The 21,239-nt window shown below is 34.4% G+C and overlaps 1 protein-coding gene across 1 annotated transcript in view; it reads left to right on the top strand.

Moving 5' to 3' along the window:
- Positions 1 to 21,239, top strand: part of ADAMTS19 (ADAM metallopeptidase with thrombospondin type 1 motif 19) — a 224,049-nt gene that overhangs the window by 41,725 nt on the left and 161,085 nt on the right. The window contains exons 3-6 of the mRNA XM_037007335.2: positions 4,598 to 4,763; positions 10,063 to 10,235; positions 11,812 to 11,895; positions 12,586 to 12,743. Of these exons, the coding sequence (XP_036863230.2) occupies positions 4,598 to 4,763; positions 10,063 to 10,235; positions 11,812 to 11,895; positions 12,586 to 12,743 (581 nt within the window). The remainder of the gene's footprint in view (positions 1 to 4,597; positions 4,764 to 10,062; positions 10,236 to 11,811; positions 11,896 to 12,585; positions 12,744 to 21,239) is intronic.

Raw genomic sequence — 21,239 nt, 5'->3', positions numbered from 1 at the left:
TGCTGTTCAGGCACATAGTTATTTCTTATTTATGCTTACATTAGACCTTTAGAATCTAGTTAATAGACCACAATTATTTTAAACAAATGAAACATAGTTGATGAATTGAAGCAATGATATATAAAAATCCACGCACATTAGCCAAATCAAATTTCATATTGTGATTAAAAGTTGGTGGCTGTGTCAGTGCACCTACATGAAGATCGATGTTAACAGTTGTGTTTAAAAAAGCACAGAAGCATCTAAATAGAGAGAGAAAATATAAAAACTGTTAAGAAAAGAAATGGCTGGTAACTTACTTTCACATAAGTGACAGTAAATTTGGAAAATACTGAAATTCTTACCAAATTATCAAATCAAAGAATAGCAGTCAATGACGAAAGCCGAGATACCACAGGTTGAGAAAATACACAGAATGACACAATAATGTAGGGAACAACTGTTAAACTTGACTTCATTTCCAAATGTTTACATGAAACATCTCAAAATAGTTAAAATCATTTTGAAAAATCTAAAAAGGGCAATCTGGGAGAAAAAGGCTTATATAGCTTGCACTTATTTTAGATAATGCATCATGCCATAATTATTCACATCAGCTTTTCTTTCCTTCTAAAATTGAAAGGACAGCATTTGTACGAAAGTGAATGCCACCTACTTGTGGATAGTTGGACACGGGGGCTCTGGTGCAGAGGTTCATACAAATCTATGTTTTTTCATGGCTTTTAAAATCACAGTGCCGATAAAACCAGCTATATTGTTGGTGGAAAAGGTGAGGCCTTTGTGGGGACAGAAAGCCTCCAGATTTTCTGCAACTCTGCTTTAATGTAAGTCATTATCTTGAAAGATAGGGACCTAAGCTAGAGTGCTTCCTGTGCTGTAGGATGATATTCTGGTCTCAGAGGGAAAACCCTTTCCTGAGAGAGAACACTGAACAGTTGGTGCTGAATATGCCCCAGAGTGAACGGGAGTCTGGCACACTGTAGTCAGACAGTAAATATGTATTGAATGAATGAGTCACCATTTATAAATATTCCAACATTTTTTTCCTTTTTAAAAGTGGCCTTCTCACTTTTAAAAATGTCTATGGGTAAAATCCTAACACAACAGGTAATTCTGTTATGAAGAGCTTTCCAAATCCTAATTAAAAAACAAAAAAAACCCCACTCATTTCAAACAGTGTTTAATATGCTAATGTGTGGATCTAAAGGTGAATAAATTTTGACTCTTTGGTCCATACTCTTTTTTGTGCTTGCATTTCATGCAATTATTCTTAATAATAAAATAAAATTATGGTGAACATTTCTGAGTGGTTACCTGGCATCAGATCCTATGATAAGGGCATTACATGTGCTTTTAAAAACATGAATCTTATAAAGGGTTGACATCCAAATTATATAAAGAGCTCACGTACCTCAACAAACAAAAAGCAAATAAGCCAATTAAAAAATGGGCAGAGGAGCTGAACAGACAGTTCTCCAAAGAAGAAATTCAGATGGCCAACAGGCACATGAAAAGATATTCCATATTGATAATCATCAGAGAAATGCAAATTAAAACCACAATGAGATATCACCTCACACCAGTAAGGATCGCCACCATCCAAAAGACAAACAACAACAAATGTTGGCGAGGCTGTGGAGAAAGGGAAACCCTCCTCACTGCTGGTGGGAAAGTAAATTAGTTCAACCATTGTGGAAAGCAGTATGGAGGTTCCTCAAAAAACTCAAAATAGAAATACCATTTGACCCAGGAATTCCACTCCTAGGAATTTAGTCTAAGAATGCAAGAGCCCTGTTTGAAAAAGACGCATGCACCCCTGTTTATGGCAGCACTATTTACAATAGCCAAGAAATGGAAGCAACCTAAGTGTCCATCAGTAGATGAATGGATAAAGAAGATGTGGTACATATACACAATGGAATATTATTCAGCCGTAAGAAGAAAACAAATCCTACCATTTGCAACAACATGGATGGAGCTAGAGGGTATTATGCTCAGTGAAATAAGCCAGGTGGAGAAAGACAAATATCAAATGATTTCACTCATCTGTGGAGTATAAGAACAAAGAAGAAACTGAAGGAACAAAACAGCAGCAGACTCAGAACCCAAGAATGGACTAATAGTTACCAAAGGGAAAGGGACTGGGGAGAATGGGAGGGTAGAGAGGGATAAGGGCGGGGAAAAAGAAAGAGGCCTTAAGATTAGCGTGTATAATGTGAGGGAACATGGGGAGGGCTGTGCAACACAGAGAAGACAAGTAATGATTTTACAGCATCTTACCACTCTGACAGACAGTGACTATAATGGGGTATGTGGGGGGAACTTGATAATAGGGGGAGTCTAGTAACCATAATGTTGTTCAAGTAATTGTACATTAACCATAACAAAATAAAAACGAACAAACAAACATGATACTTTGAAATGACCCTCTGAAGATGTTGCATAGAAAAGGGCAGCAAAACTTCCTCACAGTTACATAGCCAGTAGTAGCTTATGAACCCAAATAATCTTAAGTCCATAATCTTTATATATCTCATTATATGTTATATGATGGTATGCAATTAACTTTTTTTATTAAGGTATCTTTGATATACACTCTTATGAAGTTTCTCATGAAAAACAATGTGGTTACTACAGTCACCTATATTATTGAGTCACGCCCATACCCCATTGAAGTCATGCAATTAAATTTTATAGGGTTTATTTTTATGAATCTAAGCATGCTTATCACCTGTTGAAAGATTATCAGATTGAAAAGTTATGATTTTGGGAAACTGGGCTCTAACTGACCATGATAACAATATTATATTAATCATCAGCCACACTGTCAGTTTTTTTAGGGACTTTGACTCTCGGAAACACACTAATATATAAGACAAGGGTAACATATTTCTATATTTTCAGTCTGGATCAGTGACATTATAATGTGGCACCATGTCGCCTCTATCCATGTGTAGGTGTACTACTTCTTTAATTATTATTATTTCAAGTTTTACAAATTTTAAATATTTGATGTCCTCTTCGCACTATTATGTTAGGCTCCAGGGAAAGTTTTTTGGACTTTATATAATTACCTTAAAATTCAGTCTAGTTGCATATTTGAGAGAATGAAAACATCTGGAAAATAAAACAATTTGTTGGAAGGCACACTGAAATTGCACAAAAAATGGCCCAAATATGCTTAATATGTTGCAAGCCTCATTCAAGTAAATCTTCTTTGCATCATTTCCACTCATGCATGTGTGTGTGTGTGTGTGTGTGTGTGTGCAAAAGATGGAGGGGGAGAGACTGGGAAAGAGAGAGAGGAAAAGGGAACAGATAGAGTAGTGGGACTGTTATTTTGATACTTGAGAATTTTATTAGTGATATAAAAAATTCAGTGAAATGAAATTGATGAGGATTTTTAGATGTATTGTAAGAATATCTTTTAATGTTGATGTTCACCAAATAAAATGAGGGGGTATATTGGCAATCACCTGATCTCCCTGTGTGGAAGATGCAATATACTTTAATAATTAAAAGAAAAATAATTTTCTTCTATACTTCTAAGGAAAACATTTTTTTAGCATAGATTTATTTTTTCTTAATATTTAATGTGAAGGAATTACTGTATCTGAGGAAGAAATTATTATTTATTATATATACTATACCAGTTATATGTGGATCAAATTAAAACTACATAGAGATGTATATATAATTTTCATATAATTAATGCAAAGCAGAATTAAGAACTTAGGTTGTAGCAGGTTGGGCATGAATAACGTAGCTTCTAAGGGATTATTCAAAACCATTTGCTAAAGAGTTAACAGAATGAATAGTCAAATACATTTTGTATAATATAATGTATAAAGAGTAAAATAATAAAACTTGAAAAGACCATGTGGAATATTTTCCTAGTTACAGTGCAAATTTATATTCTGAAGAAAGAAAGAAATGATGAGGCTTAGCTTCAGTGTACTTGTCTGAAGTTCTTTTTATTGATCATAACCATATTTTACAGTTTTAGCCCTCTTTTTACAATGGGCTAACTTAAAAATATGGCATATATGAAATGAAACTGGTTATATGTAAGTGATGTGTCATTTTCATCTATAATTTATTGTTCAGAGGTTTTCAGAATATTTAGTAGAAGACTTTAAGAAAATTTTATTAAGTTCAATACCATGTCTCTCCTATACGTGCTTTAATGTGTTACATGAATTACTTTATTAAATAAGGATTCTCAAAAAGTTGGACTATGTGGTTGGTATATATGCAATTAAAACTGTAGTGCTCTTCTGTATGTGCTAAACATGTAAGCGACCCCAAGGGTCTCTCCAAGTGAGACTTGATCATTCCAGAAGTTTTACCGTGCATCTGTTGCTGGCATCTAGCCACCCCCACACACAGGCTAAGATTAATGAAGTTTCTGCTGTGCAATAAAGTACATAAAGATGAAGCAATAAAATGGGAAGACAGTTACCTTATTAGTTTGGTTGCTAAAATAGCTTCATTACAATGTATGCACACATGTGAAAGAGTGTCTAAGTAGGAAAATCTAGAAGATAATTTATTCAAATGGTATTTCTTACATATCCTTTCATGTTATATATTCCAGATGGGATTTATACAGCTCAATGAGGACTTCATATTTATTGAACCACTCAATGATTCAGTGGCCATAACAGGTCACCCACACCGTGTGTATAGGCAGAAAAGGTCTGTGGAGGAAAACATCACAGAGAAGTCAGCTCCTCACAGTCATTCCTGTGGCATCATTTCAGGTAACACCTTCTCCTGAAAGGATTTAACTAAATATGCAGTGTGAGATGAGTCTTTTAAAATTCTTTCCTTTTCTTTCTGCCTACCCATCTGTCCATGCATCCATCCATTCATCCATCTACCAACTTTATCTTTTTTTTTTAATGTGGAATCTCTTTTGGTTGATGATAATTAAACATATCTATGTGAGACATATCTTTTAGTTTTCTATGAAGCACAGCATTTTAATCTTAAAAAGTGGCAACTCAAAGGATTTCAGAGATTAATATATAACATGTCCTATACCTCTGTCTCAAACTGTGATGTGTTTCCCATGGGGTACCGTTCACCTCACTGGAATAGAAATGACACAGAGAATTCCAGATCTCTTGAAATTGACTACTGTGAGCTCACGGCCTTATTTGAGCCCCCCTCTATGAGACCAGAAGTCCTCTTCCTTTTTTTTTTTCATTTGACCCAAGTGAAAATCAGCTTGGAGATTAAATTTAGCAGAGGAATAGGAAGAAAAGTAAAGATTTATTTCTTTGAATTTTTTTCTCAATATCAGAATACCTTAAATCTGGATGTTTCAGAGGCTCATATACATTCCCAACCATCAAATCCTAGTCTCTTGTCTGCCAGTACTTCACAGAAATAAAATTTGTGTGTGTGTGTGTGTGTGTGTGTGTGTGTGTGTGTGTGTGTATGTGTGACTCTTCTGTGCACTTCCTTATTTCCTTTGGCAGAGATCTGTGGCATTAACAAAATAGGAAGGAAAATGAGCAATTTCTCTTACATACATCGGACCTGAAAGCTATAGCCAACATTCAGAAAATAATTAGAAATCCCCCTAGGAAAAAATTTTAGACATCTAATCCAGACATCTCAATGAATGTTTACTGAGATGAAAAGTGTTGTCAGTTAAAATCTGAGGAAATATGAATTTACTGAAGAATTTTTGATGTAAAGACTTTACAATTTGATTTACAGATATAAAATTAGGTGTTAGTTTAGTTAGCACCAGGATATTCTAAAATTGGGTATGGTTTGAGGCCCATTTAGGTTTTTGACTTGTGACAATAAGTAACATTTGCAGAGGTTGGAGAATGTTCATATAATCAGTTGTCTAGGGTGTTCAGAATCAGAAAGAATTAAAATATGTTTCTGTTTAGACGTATTTATATCAAATTAATCCATGATTTCTATTTTCTTTTGGGAAAGCTCCTATCTGTCTATATGGGAATTATCTTCCAAAGTGGTTAAGTGACTCTATCTCTGTGTCACACTGTTTGGTGTAGATGATCAAGTCAATTTAAGACAGACAAATCCCTCTTCTCTATTCTAAGAACTTTGACACAAAGGAGATAAAACAGCCAAACAAAAGTCATGGCATTATGAACTAGCAAAAGAAAGGCTTTTAGGCTTTTGTACGGTGAGATGATAACAGCAACTTGGGTTTAGTCCATTTAAGGAAATTGCCTTGTATGAGTTGTACTGAAAATCTGCCCTATGCAACTTTCGAATCCTATTAAGTTCCAGCTGTTCTAATTACTCATGTGCATGGATGACACAAAGCAGGCTTTGTGTGCCATTATGTGTAGAGGAAAGGTTTCTAGAAAATTCTTAATTTTAAAAGGTTTAGAAACCATAAACCCACTGTTTATATTTGGCAAATATTATTTATAAGGTTTCTAATTATTTTTTTTAGGCACCACTGTTATATATTAAATGACCTATTTGGATCAAGCACTTGCTTTCAAGGTGTGCTAAACTACCATCAGTCAGATGATTTACTGAGCTTATCTATTTTCAGATGATTTTTTTAGGGGTCTAGAATTTAAAGAATCATTTAAAAATGAGCAATCCATGAAATACAATATTCATTTCCAATGATTTGTCTAATTGTACTTCTTACTCCAGGCTGATGTGTTAACATAGTAAACACATGATTCAAATTTGGATAATGTTTCAGTTTTTGCCTTTGTACAATGGAATCATAATGTTTTCTTGTATTCAAATTGGTATTTGCACCATCTCCTTTCATCATTTTGATGCCTTAGGTACATTACTTTTATATATTGATTACATGAATATTTTTTCTAAACAGGTACCTTCACACATTAGGGTGGCTTTGTTATGTTCTTTATTAAAAGATAATACAGAGGAGGGGAAGGCACATGAAGTTAAGATTCAGAGGCCCTCAGGTTCAAGGCTTAGCTTCAGTCTCACTCCAGCCAGGTACTCCTCTTCAATTCCCTTCAACTTTTGAACCTAGGCCTCTTTATTTGCAACATAAGCACAACTGGTGACATCACAGGGATGTACAGCTAAATGACACAGCTCTAATTCTCAGGAGACAAGCAGTGTATTATTTTAGACAAACAAGTAGTAAGTAATTATACTGTAGTATGATGAGAACTGTGGCAGACTCAGTACACAAAATTCCAAGCTTCTGAAATTGGTGGGCCAAGCCTCAAAGATCTAGTAAAATTTACCAGACTATAGATTTACATCTCTGGGAGTAAAAAGAGCAGAGTGTGCAGGCTAAGATAATGAACTTTGGGGGGCAGACTGCCTGTATTCACATATTTATGCTGCCACTTCCTAGCCAAGTGACTTTGGAAAACTTATTTTATCTCTGAAAAGCTCCATTTCCAATATACAAAATGGGGCCAGTGATGTCTGAATCTCAGGGTTGTTGTCAAAATTAAATGAGAGTATGCATGAAAATGAAAATGTATGTGAAATTTTTAGTGCATTTCAGGCAGAAGGAACAATACATGCAAAAATCTAAAGCCAGAGAGGAAAACACCAACTCAGGATGCTTAAGCCAAATGTCTGCAGCACAGACCTGAGGTACAGCCCTGGAAAGGCAGTCAGGGAGTTAATAAAGGAGGGACTTTAGTGCCGTAGTAAGGACTTTCTGTGGAAGGCAAAAGGTTGTCTTTGAAGATTTTAAGTAGGCAAGTGGCATCATATATATCCCTTAACATTTTAGTATAAATTTATAACTATGTCTGGGACTCAGTGTGAATAACAAAGAGATTTATATAGAATTGAAGAAGACGGATCTCTTTAAGCAGGACACAAAGATCATTTCTATTCTTAGTGCTAACTTAACCAGACCACTATTGAAATAGTTTCCATGTTTCCCATGCACCATCCATAACTGCTGTGGAGATCGTTGTCAGTATGTGAAGGATGTTACGGGGAACAAACACTGAGCGTTGGTGATGACACAGTTTAAAATGTTTTCTCTAACTGGAAGTGTACAGTATCAACTGTATTGTTTTTATACAGGCATGTAGGTAGGAAATGGTCTCAAGATTTAAAAGATGACAAATGAGCTTTGCATAACCCTTGTAGACAATGAAGACATCAAGGGAAGCAGTTTAATGAAAAGATTACTCCAATATGCATGATTTTCATAAATGATGGCTAACTTATATGATGGAATCTACCATGAAGTTGAGATTCTAAAGAAACTAGAGTGTTCCAAGTAGTCTATTTAAATTTAACATGCAAATAAGGATCCAGCACGCTGACAACATGGGACCAACACAGCTGTTATTAGCTGGGCCAATAAAGCAAACAAACTTCATGGTCTGTTTACCATTCTGGGTCTGGTTCAAAAGCCCCTCGTCTTATAACTATCCCCTTGGTTTTGTTTGAGTTCCCCTTTTATATTTCTTATATCTCTGTCTCCTCCGTGGGCATGTCTTCCTCCTTATGCACAACTCCTAAATGTGGGCATTTCCCAGGACTTCCTCCTTTTCTCCTACTTCCTTCTCCATGTGCTTTCCCAGGGTGATAAAATCTAAATCCAAGGGTCCAATTTCACTTACCCATTGACTAGTTCCAGTCTCTCTGTCTCCATTTTCACGTCTCTCCTGACTGCCATGTGTGCAGTCACTCCTGCTCAAGATGTCTGTCAGGCACCTCAGACTTCATGAATCCGGAGGTGAGCCCGTCATCTCTCCCCACAGACTCCTCTCCCCCACCATCCACCTTGTCACTACCACCATGCACGGACCAAAACAAACAACAGCAACAAGAAATCCTCCCTTTTCTTCTTCTAAGTCTATTAATTTCACTCATGATGATGTCTACTTCCTAATATTTTGCCTATATCTCATCCTCTCTGTTCCTACCACTGTGGGATTCTCATCGCACAGAGTCCGTGACACATGAGTGTATGTTTTGGATCACTGATCACTGAGTGTGTGAATGTTCAACTTTAGTGGATACTGCCAACGAGTTTTCCAGTGTTTATCCTAACTTGAACTTCCAGCATGTATGTGTACGGGACTTCTAGTCCCCACATTCTTGTTGACACTTGATAGAACTCTTTGTTTTTTAAACATTCTAGGGGTTTTAATTAATTTAATGTTTCAATTTGCATTTCCCTGAAGACTAATGAATTTGAGCATTTTCTCTTAGTTAATTAGTTATTTGGATATCCTTTTTGTGAGAAATGGCCAATTAAGTCCTTTGCCAATTTTTCAATTGGGTTGTCTGTCATTGATTTAGAGTAGCTTTTTAGCTCTTTATTGTGGAAAAATACTGCAAACATTTTCTCCCACTTGGTAGCATGTTTTTCATTCTGATAGAGGCATGTTCTCATAAACAGAAATTTTACATTTTTATGTAGTTAAATTTTATAAGCATGTTTATTTATTTGCATTTGCTGCTTTTATTTGGCCCTTTTTGAGGAATCTCTGTTACCCTAAGGTCATAACTTCTGTATGATCCTGATGGAGGCAGAACCAAATTCTTTGTGACCCATGAGTAGTATTTTATTAATTGCGTGCACCTGCCTGAAGTGAGGATCTACGGGCAGTCACTTCAGGCACTTCTTGCAAGTAGATCTCTATTTTGTCGGTTTCAAAAAAGCAAATCATGGTATCTTTTATTTTTATTTATTGAGTTTTATTTATATGAATTGCTGTGCTAGAAAGTTTAGTAATGTGATCTTATTATAAGACAAAAACAACTCTGGCAAGTAGGTGTTAATGTTACTGATTTTACAGATGAGAAAACTGAGGCTGCCTGGATGATGTTAATGACGCAAGTGGCAGAGCTAATAAATGGTAAAGTCTAGTCTGTCTGAGTCCAAAGTCCTGCTTCAGAGCCAAATGCCCTTTTAGGTCCCGTATGTGCAGGGAACCTATGCTTATTTAACTTTGCTCACCAATGCATCATCAGCACACGTTGATATTTAATAAACTTATATATATTTTTTTACTCATTAAAGAAACAGAAATTTTTTTATTCATGTTGCCAAGGTGTAGGTGCATTTAAAAATCCATTTCTCTGTTGCAGATAAAGGAAGACCTAGATCAAAAAAAATAACAGAAAGTGGAAGAGAGAAACGATATTCATACAAATTACCTCAAGAATACAACATAGAGACTGTAGTGGTTGCAGACCCAGCAATGGTTTCCTATCATGGAGCAGATGCAGCCAGGAGATTCATTCTAACCATCTTAAATATGGTAGGCAAACTTTAAAGTGCGCTTGGAATTTTTTCAAGAAAACTCTAAGGAAGAAATGTGTGAGTATAATGAAGTTCTTTAAAAATTAACTCATTACTATTCCTTTCTTTTATTGATATCAGTTAAAAAAATACTTTAGGTATAGCAGTTTGGCCCATCTCGGAAGAGATAGCAAAATAATAATTCACATCTTCTAGGAAAAAACCCTTGTTAATTGTGTGCAGAACTCATATCATTCTGTTGTCTCTTTTCCTCGTGCCCTTTTCATTCTCTTTTCTGAAAGACCGTTTGTTGAAATTAGCAGAAGATGTAATAATATCTGTTTATATGCATGGCCCCACCCAAAGTACTATTGAGTATGAGGTGGAGCACAGCTGTAGGTTGGTTATCCCTCAGCTCTTACATAGGTATGTAAAATGGGATGTCTGATAAAATACTAGTTAATGAGTAAGATGTAATAGCCATAGCTAAAATTTTAACCAGATGAATCACATGTAGCTGCCTTTGGCTGACAATTCCTGGACTGCAGAAATCTAGCAGCTTATAAATATTTATAGATGCTTACCACCAAATAGATGCTTTGACTTAATTGCATATCCTGTTGTATACCCTCCCTCAAGGCAGAATTAGAAGGTTATAGTGAAGAATGCGTAAGAAAGAATAAACCTAAATAAAAGCCAAAGGCAAATGTCCATCATTCAAGGCAGGGAATCACTGATTCAAGGATAAATTATATTGCTTTATAAAATTCCCATTTTTACTATATTTCCTATCATTAAGCTTGTTATTCCAGTGAATGATACTTGGGTCACTGCTGGGTATGTTAAGTAAGCCACCTCCTGAAATGTTCCACCAGCATTCTGGATAGGGTAGACTAACATAGATTAGTGTCTTTTAAGTAATACTCTCAGAAAACAGGGGTTTGGTGTGCCAGTTTTATATTTTTCTAGTAAAAATTAAATTCCAAATTAAAAATAATTTGAAGTACCACATAAAAAATTTGCCCTGCTTTCTGGTATCAATACACACCACATTGGAAAAACCAGTTATTATTATGATCATTGAGCAATGGCAGCCTGAAAGCTTGTCTTCGTGGGCAGCCCTGAAGGGAGGAGCTTTGAAACCCTGTTCCCATTGGGCAGCCAGCCTACGGTGAGGAAAACAAAACCCCAAAGAATGAATTGGGAGGTGGTATGGGCAGGCTGGGTTTTCAGGACTGTTTCTCAGAAGAACGGAGAGATGGCATTTTGTGGTCTTAAGAAAAATTGGAGGGTTTAGTTACTAAAATTCTTCTCTTCAATATCATGAAAAGCCTTCCCTCTGTGTCCTGTGAGATGCCTGGAGTGTCAAGGCTGCACTCATATCCCAGAAGGCTACGTCTAGATTTCTCGGTATTTAAGATGAATTAGCTAAGTTATTATTGCTTTTTAAGCTCATCTTATAATAATTTAAAGGTTTGTTTAAAAATATATAAGATTTTGCAATGACCATGAAATTGTTTCCCATGTCTGAGCTTTAAGGAAAATTAAGGTGTCTTCAGTTTTATTTTAGGATTTTTATTTTTATTTGTTTTTAGGTTTTTAACCTTTTCCAACACAAGAGTCTTGGTGTGCAGGTCAATCTTCGTGTGATAAAGCTTATTCTGCTCCATGAAACTCCAGTAAGAAAGTCTTAAGTTTTTTGTTTAATTAAGTGGGTGAAAAGTTGTGTTCAGGTACTTTTAAGTAAAGGGAATGTTAGGGATGTACTTCTTATTGACTTAAAATCCAGAAATATCCAGAGTCACTTAAAGTGTACATAGAACTGGCCTTCACTTTTGGCTAATACCTCCCTTTTATTCTAAAAGTGGAATGTTCTTAGTTTCCAAGGATCCTGACAACAAACCTTAGCTTTCCAATATGTGATTTTAAAAAGTGATTTTTAATGACAGTTGTATTTTCTTGTTTAAACATGTGCTTTTAAAACTTTTCCTTATCTGTAATTCATTTTAAACAGAGATTATTCTGTGGCATCATTTTAGCATGCTGCTTAACTGGCCCTTTGGAAAAATCTTCGTTCTTAAATTGTAGACACGATTAAGTTATTTAAGGCCAAAAGTTCCACATTCTTAGTATCCCACTGCACTGCCCTCCTTTTTCAGAATAGCATTAAGCAGATTTTGTAGTTATGGTACCTTCACAAGTTTGAAGATTTTTTTTTACATCAGGTAAACAAGTCCTGAATGTCTGCCAGGTTCTGATGAATGTGATGGCCAGCAGTCTGCTTTAGTAATTCAAGAAGTCCCCTCAGTTTTTAGCTTTTTGTATATCTGAGAATAATATGCCTTGAAGTGAAATCTCTTCTTTTGCAGGCAGGTCTGTATATCGGGCACCATGGAGAGAAAATGCTAGAGAGTTTTTGTAAATGGCAACATGAAGAATTTGGCAAAAAGAATGATATACATTTAGAAATGTCAACAAGCTGGGGAGAGGAAATGACTTCAGGGGATGCCGCTATACTTATAACAAGGTAAACTTTCCAAAGCCAATTAAATGGCATTCCTTATTTGATGGCTGTGCTGCTAATCCTATTAAGCCCTTCATAGAAAGCTTTTATTCCAGATTTTGTGTTCCAAAAGCTTTTGTCATAATGGTATAAGTATCTCCCTTAGTTCATGATAACTGATTTCTCAACAGCCACATACTGGACTGCACATTGACAAAACATTTGGCTAGTCATTTTTTTTAAAAAATGTTGCCGTCATTAATGATGACAAATGAAAACTGTGGTGAATTTTGGAGGAACTTCAAAATTATGAACCTGTACTGTGTGTTTTTCAGTCATTACCATAGAAAGTACCCAGTATTCAGATATCGACATACTTTCTGGTTCCTTCCAAGCATCAACTAAGCCTCTAGCGAATTAATTTCAAGCTGCATGGTTAAAGTCCTTACTGCTCACCAACATTTGCAATGCAGCATTAAATGTAAAAATTAAAAGATAAAATAATGAGCAACAATGTACTCTATAAGAGCACTCTTTAGTAATTATCCACAAATTTAGATAGAGCTATTAAAAATGAATGGTAATTCATTGTTCACTGGCAATTTAATTTTAGTATCAACAGTGTTGACATTTCACATCATTGAATAAACAATAACATTTAAAGATGATTTTCTGTAATAAATCTATTAAATTCATGATAGCTTCTTGATGAATATAAAAATAAATGTAAATAGAATATAAAAACTATTCTAGTTGTAAATAATTCATAAGGGTGAAAAAAGTCTCTATGCAAGAATGTGATTGGATGTCCACTTCCAGTTTTATGGCTGTTTATTGTAGGAGTACCGGATACTGGACTTCAGCAATAAACAACCGTAAAACCTGAAAAGATTTATGAAGCAACTGCTTTCCCTTACTGGAGAATGCACAGTGTGACACTGCAGTCTCTGAAAGAAGGAAAGTTTACTAATGAGCCCCACAGTCAACCCAGCTTTTTGCCCGGGAACAATTTTTTGACTGGTAAAGCAAGCTAGCATCTAGATAGAGCACAGTGGTCCCATTGAGGGCACCAGGGACAAGAGACTTCCTTGGGAAGAGGTGCCAAGAAGTCTGTGTGCACATCAGCTGTGAGAATATTGCAAAGCTGGTCTGAATATATACAGATAGAAACTGCTCATGGTGTATCAGAGTGCTGCAGCTATGGATACCAGGAATTGAGCAGATTCGGGTCAGAAGGGTAAAGCAACCTTATTAATACTTTCTAAATTGCTCCTGAGAAACAGAAAGGCTGTATCTTCATAGTAAGGACTAGGATCCAGAGAAATGATTACTCTTGACCTGCCCTAACAAAACCTGAAACCAAGCCCCAAGAAGGTCTTTAGGGGAGATAGAGTTCAGAGATCAAGTCCCACCAATTTATGATGGTGTAGCATAGGGCTTTTGATAGATCCTCTCTAGCAAAGAAGAAACTCAAACCTGCCTCAGTTCAGAGTGATCAGCCAGGAACTGAGTGCCTCCTAAAACAAAAGTCAGCTCTCGTCAGAGGAAGATAATGGCATCCTGAATCTCTGTAATATATTATTCATAATGTTGGGAACATAAAAATTATCTAAGCAAAGAAAGATGAAAATGTGACCCATGGTCAAAGAAAAATAGTCAATAGAAGCTGACCCTGAGATAGCTTGGATGTTAGATTTACCAATAACATAGGTTTAACTGGAATCTCAGAAGAGAATGAGAATGGGTAAGAAGTATTAGGTGAAGATGAAATGGTAAAACATTTTCCCAAATTTGATGAAAAACTACAACTCGTAGAGGTAGGCATATCATAGGAAAATTGGCAAATACCAAAGATACAGAAAAAAAAGATTTAATTGGCCAGAGAAAGATAAATTCCATACTAAAAGAATAATAACTGACTTCCCATCAGAAAAAAATGAGTCCAGGAGACAGTGAAATGATATCTCTCGTGTATGGGGCTGCCGGTGAACCCTGTCAACAAAGTCTTAATGAGTTCTTAAGAATACTTTCTTAATATATGAAAGGGTATCTACACACAGATTCACACACACAAAAATCTACAGCTAACATCGCACTTAATCGCAAAGCCAAATGTTTTCTGTTTAAGACTGGAAGCAAGGCAGGGCTGTCCCATCTTACCACTTCTATTCCATATTGTACTGAAGATTGTAGCCAGTATAGGACTACAGGAAAAAGAAAAGGAAAGGTATGAAAATTGGGAAGAAAAAGTAAAAGGTGTCTCTCTTCACAGATGAGATGAATTGGTACAAAGAAAATTTTAAGGAATCTCAAAGAAAAATTGCTAGAATTTATAACTGGACTTTTCAATATAAAGTCCATTTATAAAAATACTTTTATTTATATATAATGAAAATAAACTATTAGAAAAATTTTATAATAACTTCCCAAACCATAAAAATACTTATGAATAAATAACAAAATGCATGCAAAACCTCCCTCTAAATATTTGCAAAGCACTTCTGAGATAAATTAAAGAAATTAAGATTCATTCATTGGAAGGCAAACTGTTACCAATATGTCCGTTTTCCCCACATTGGCTTATAGACTCAATATAATCTCAATGAAAATCTCCATAGGCTTTTTAATAGAAATTGACAGCTGAGTCCAATACTTATTTGGAAAAGGAAGGGACTTAAAAAAGTCAAAACAATTTTGTTAAAGAAGAACAAATTGAGTGGACTTACACTACCTGATTTCTAAACTTACAAAAACTCAGTAATCAAAACAATGTGGTTTTAGCAGAAAGTTAGCCATACAGATCAATGAAAGAGATAAAGAGTCTGGAAGCATACCCATACATTTATGGCCAATTGAATTGCAATACAACTACCAATATAATTCAGTGATGAGAAGATAGTCTGTCTGTTCATCAAAAGGTTCTAGACATCTGGATACCCGATGCGAAAAAAATGAATCTTATCCCTGCTTAACTGTTTGTGTGATGTTAATTCATAATGGATCATAGAATTCTACATGAAAGCCACAACTATAACATCCTTAGTTTAAAAACAGAAAACTTTCATGACCATAGGGAGGGAAATGATTTCTTAAGATACAAAAAACACTCACCATAAATTCTTAAAAATAATCATTTGGACTTCTTTAAAATTAAAGCCATATTATGTCTAAAAAACTTTAATGTGAAAATGAAAAAATAAGTCAGTGTTGAAGAAAATAATTGCAGTACATATATCTAAAAGTGAATTTGTATCCAGAATGTATATCTGTATGTGTGTATACACATATATAATAAATATATACAATTATAAAAATCAATGAGAAAGATGATCAAATAGGTAAACTTGTATTTATTGAAATACTAGTTGGTGATCTTGACTTGATTAACTGACCTCTCATTTTTATTTCATTATTGTGTCATTGTTATCAACAAAATGAGTAGAATGGAGTGAAAGATAAGACATCTTGTGTAACATGTAACACAATAAACATTCAGTAATTTTTTCAAACAAATGATTATGTAAGATCATGTGCAAACCTTTATTCATGTGGAAGACATACTATCAGAAATATTTTTGTTGCATAATTATATTGTAAATATTCTTATATTGATAGTTTTTCTTAGCCCATGGTTAAAATTCACTTTATAAAGTTATTACGCTGTCCCACATTATCTTAGACATATTTAAGAATCATCTGTTGTTGCTAAAGGTATTCCCTAGTGATTGAGAACATTTTTTGGGGTTAAAGTTTAATATATTAAATATTATTAGTAGCATTTTTATAAACACATTAAGGTTTAAATTTAAATGAGAAAACAATATGCAAAATTCAGGACACGTAGGAATTGTGAAAGAAATATTAGTTCCTTTTGCTTCTTTAAGCTCGCTTATAGCCAATGAAAATTAATTTAATAATTTACACTTTCCGTTTTAGAGAGTAAGTTTGCTTGCCTTGGGATTTTCACTGTAAGCTCATTCAAGAGTTCAATACAATACTGAAACTTGTAATGTTTTAGTTATTTGAAAGTATGTCTACTTTGTATACCAAAGCTATTGGATTTATACTAAGTAATTCATATTGTACTAACTTGCCCTCCAAATTCTGTTGGTCTATGAGATCTGATATTTGTCACATCAATGGAAAAGGGATGGAATAAACATTTAACTTTTTCAAGTGTTCAAATATATGAATATTTAACAAAGAAACATAAGCCAGCAGATTATTTCCTTTTATTTCAGGTTAAGGTAGCTCTTATCTGGTTTCATTTTCTCAGCATTAAAGCAAGCTGATGGGTAGAAAAATTGTGAGGAAATTAAGTGGATAGCAATGATTAAGACCGAGGAAAAGGAACAGCAAAATGAAATGCAAAAACGTGTTACAAAGTATTTGAAATGTGAGGGAAGGTTGAAGCATGAGTGGAAATTAATGAAGCCCATAAGGATCAAAGATGGCTGATACAATAATTGTATTGGACTCTGGGACAAACAAGCATGCATTAATCCCAACTAGCCCAGTTATGAGCAGAGTGGCTTGACTCAGTGATCCTTAGTTTTCATCTGTAAAATGGTTGTAGTAATACCAATTTCACAGGATATCAGATTCAATAGGGATGTTATACTTCAAGCACGTAACAAAGTACTTAACCCATAGTAAATACTCAATTAAAATAGCTACTATTTTGTCATTTTTTTATTCTAATATTAAAGATTAGAAAATAGGATAAATAAAGGCAGATGGTATAAGCAAATGTGTTTCTGTAGTCTGAACTATGCATGAAGACTTTTGATTTCGTTTGTATTTCTGGACCAAATTGCCTTTGGTATTATACCCATTTATGTATGTGTAAAGAACAATATGTTGAATTTATAAGATGGACTACTGGAATTTACAGCCAGTTCCAGTGATTGGTGACCTTCAGAAAATTTTTTTTAAAGAATGTGATTATCTGATACTTCCATTGATTATTTGGAGGAATCCTCTACATTGCCAGCTTCTCTATAGTTTACATACAGTGTATTTAGGGCAAGAGAAAAGAGCCACAGAAAATAATTTTATGTATAAAGAGTAAGAGCATTTTCTCTTGCATTGTTTTTTGTATCTTATTGCATAACAAAATTTTTTGTTGTTTTTTTTCTGCAAATTTACTGAGTTTGCTGTATGTATAGAGCACTGGAAATTGTTCTGTTTCTTAAACTGTATCTAACTTTAGACTGACAAATTTGGAATCATCTTTTTCATATCTAATTATATATAACATAATCCTTGACTAAATAGTTTTAGAAGGAAAAATGAATCACTTTTTAAAAATATAAAGGTGTTAGTCTTTTCTAAAGGATTATAAGCAAAATGAGTCCATTTCAAATTATTGAGCAAATAACTAAGATGTAATTCCTTTATCTCATATCTTTCTCTATTCTCTGCTAAGTATTCACATTTTTATTTAAATTATGTTGTTAAGGTTATAAAATGTATTTTGAAAACATGCCTCTTTCCTATGGTTGAGGTCTTTTTAATGACAGATTAGACAGGGATGTATGATTAAATGAGCAGATCATTTTGTTCATTTAATTAATTTTTGTTCAAACAAAAAAATCATTTTGTTTTTGAGTTCCTCTGAGAAATCAGCTAATACTAAAATTGATCTTGCTGAAGGCTTTAAGCATTTTTTAATTTGAATAAAACTAACAAATCTTAAAGTTCTGACTCTACCAAAAAATATATTTTTAATGAATTGCTTTCATAAAAAGAATAGAGTAGCAAATAGATGATTAGGATTTCCAGGGAACAGATAGACCTCCCTTATTTTTCATTTTTAATATGAGTTATATATCATATTTTGTAATTATTTACCATGGCAAGGGTCTTAAATATATTTCATATTATTTTTGTACTAAGTATTTCTGAAAAACACACTATCACCTGTATTTTATAATCTCAGTCTGCTGAATGAGGTCAATTTATAAAACAATTATTCATCCTCAGATGTTCAAAACTTGGACTACTACCATAGGGCTAAACATATGCTCTGTAGGCCTAAATTATATTTTTCAAAGATAAGACACTGTTATTTCTAAAGTATCTTTTTGTTAGGGATGGAAAACTAAAGCTTCACCATCTATCTAAACAGGACTTCTACTCAAAACCTAATGGGCAAAGCTTTTGCTCTAGTTTTGGTAAACCACTTCAGGTTGCATGGGAAAAAAACCTTTGTTCCCCTCCTTAAACCTTTAGCAGGATTGTCGCAGTCAGTTTTTTTGTACCCTGGTATTTTGTACTTAAAATAGGACTTAAACATGTGACTTGGTTTTTTGGGAAAATAATGAGAATAAAAATCTGTGGTTGAAAAATAAACTGTCAAAGGGTATACACATAGAAAATATTGATAGGTATTGACAAGTAATTCTCCCTTTACTCACCTGTAGGGCTAAGGCTTATGTGAAGATCACTGTTTCTCGTATCTTTACTTCCAGCACCATAGCCGTGAAAAATCACCCCCACTAACAATGTTTGATTTCTGAGTGATCTAGCACCAGTTAAGGAGGAAAATCTAGATGAATGATTTGAGTAATCAAGGAAGAATCCCTTAATAGTCAGTGCAAACATAATCAGATTTTTAGCTTTGTGAGGAAGTTGTGAAAACTAAAATTAAAGTTTTAATCTCCATGGATTCCTTGGCTTTATCTATATTTGACAAGCCAAACTCAGCCTAGTTTCTAGGAAATGTTCATCTTAGATAATTATGAAATATTGTATGTTACATGAACACATTAGTAGGAAGGAATTTGAGCTCAGCTATTAATTTTGGTTTCAATTAAAATGAGTAATGTTTGTATAAGTACAAATCTATCTGCAGCAATACATTTGTTAAATTGTTCTGTGTGATAAAGTGAAGTAAATAGCTTAGAGCTGACCTAGTGCTTAATGGGCTCATAGTACCAAAAACATAAAACATGTTCTCCCAAATGTCAAATATATGATTTCTTAGTTTAGTTTTCACATAGCTCTTTGAAATAATGGGAGAGACAAAGTCTGTGTCTCTTGAAAATACTCTTTAATTTAGGACTTAATTTTCTTCATGATACTTTGTCTTTCCTATTTACTGAGATGTTTTTGCTTTTATATAGATACTCCTTTAGGTACAACCCTTCTGAAAGTTAGCTTCAAACTAATGCTATTGGCAAGTATGGTAGAAATTTAATAAAATACAGAAAGGGCAGAAATATATTAATTTGATACAAATCATAGAATAATTTTTGAATGAATCATTTATAGGTATATCCCAGGGCGCTATAAAAACTCTACAGTGAGACTTATTCTCAGATGCATCTTCATTCTTGGAAATAAAGGCTGCATTTCATTTTTTTTGAATATAAATCAGAACTTAAGCAGAATTTATTGGTCTTTACAGTTGCCAAAGTCTAACAGTGTCATTTCCATAAACTCACATAATGAAACTCTATGATGCAGACTTTATGTACTCTGAGCCAGCATGAGCCCAAAATTAGAGAATTTGAATCCATGTGATCACAGGTCTAGCGGCAAATAAATCTCTGTCTCCCATCACCACCCCCCAATCTTGGACTGTTATGAAATTAATAATGCATTATTTTTGCCTTTTGTAAAGATGTTGACTGTTGAAGAATTGAAGATTAAGAATTAAAGTCTGATCTGAGGTTTGTAAATGCTGCTGACAATTTATTCTTCAATTGTATTAGAAGTACTTCCAGTTCTTCTGGATGAAGTAATGTGCTCTGTTCATTGGTTTGCTGAGTGAACAGAAATTGGCTGTGTGAAGGTCTCAAAGTGCCCCTGACAATAAGCAGTGCATTTGTCATCATTTTATCATGTTGTTCAGTTACAGATGAAGTCCCTTGTTTCACATTATGTAAATCAAATAGTTATGTTGCAGCCTCATGCATTATGATATGATGTATTATACATTTAGAAAAAGCACATAATATCCCTTTCCCTGTACATCTGAATATACTTTACGCTTAGTGACTCGGCCTTAGGATGAAGATTGGATTTTACGTGGCTCTTTAATTTTCTTCATTATCATATTATTCGATATCATCTGTTTTGGGTGTTTCTCTCTCCATTTGTTTGCTGGCAAAGGCAATTGCAAAACAGAATGATCCGTTATTTAATACGGCTTCCTCTCCGACCCTGGGAGCCCTTACCACATTACCGACGTGATCGTGTGCCATCCTCTTACTTGCTCTCTGAGTAGAAGCCTTTCTTACTTCTCTTTGTATTCTTCCCCTTATCGAGTGCTTGGGCTAAAAGAGGCACTTAATAAATCCTATCACATCCAATTGTATAGGTTGTGCACTACACAACAGTAGAGGGAGCCATTTACATTGTTGTATATGTAAATGCCCCTGAGAACCAGTGCGCAACTAGGCATGGTGTCCTTGTGATAAAATTGATTTGTCTATGTTCTGATGCAGAGAAAGGCTAAATATATCTGGCAATTTTCTTTTAAAAAAAAGTCAACAAACCTTTTCCATTCCTCTT

The sequence above is a fragment of the Manis javanica genome, chromosome 14 (genome assembly GCF_040802235.1).
Source record: "Manis javanica isolate MJ-LG chromosome 14, MJ_LKY, whole genome shotgun sequence".
NCBI classification, from domain to species: domain Eukaryota; kingdom Metazoa; phylum Chordata; class Mammalia; order Pholidota; family Manidae; genus Manis; species Manis javanica.
The sequence above is the reverse complement of the archived record's forward strand: the minus strand, read 5'-3'. Positions and strand labels throughout refer to the sequence as shown.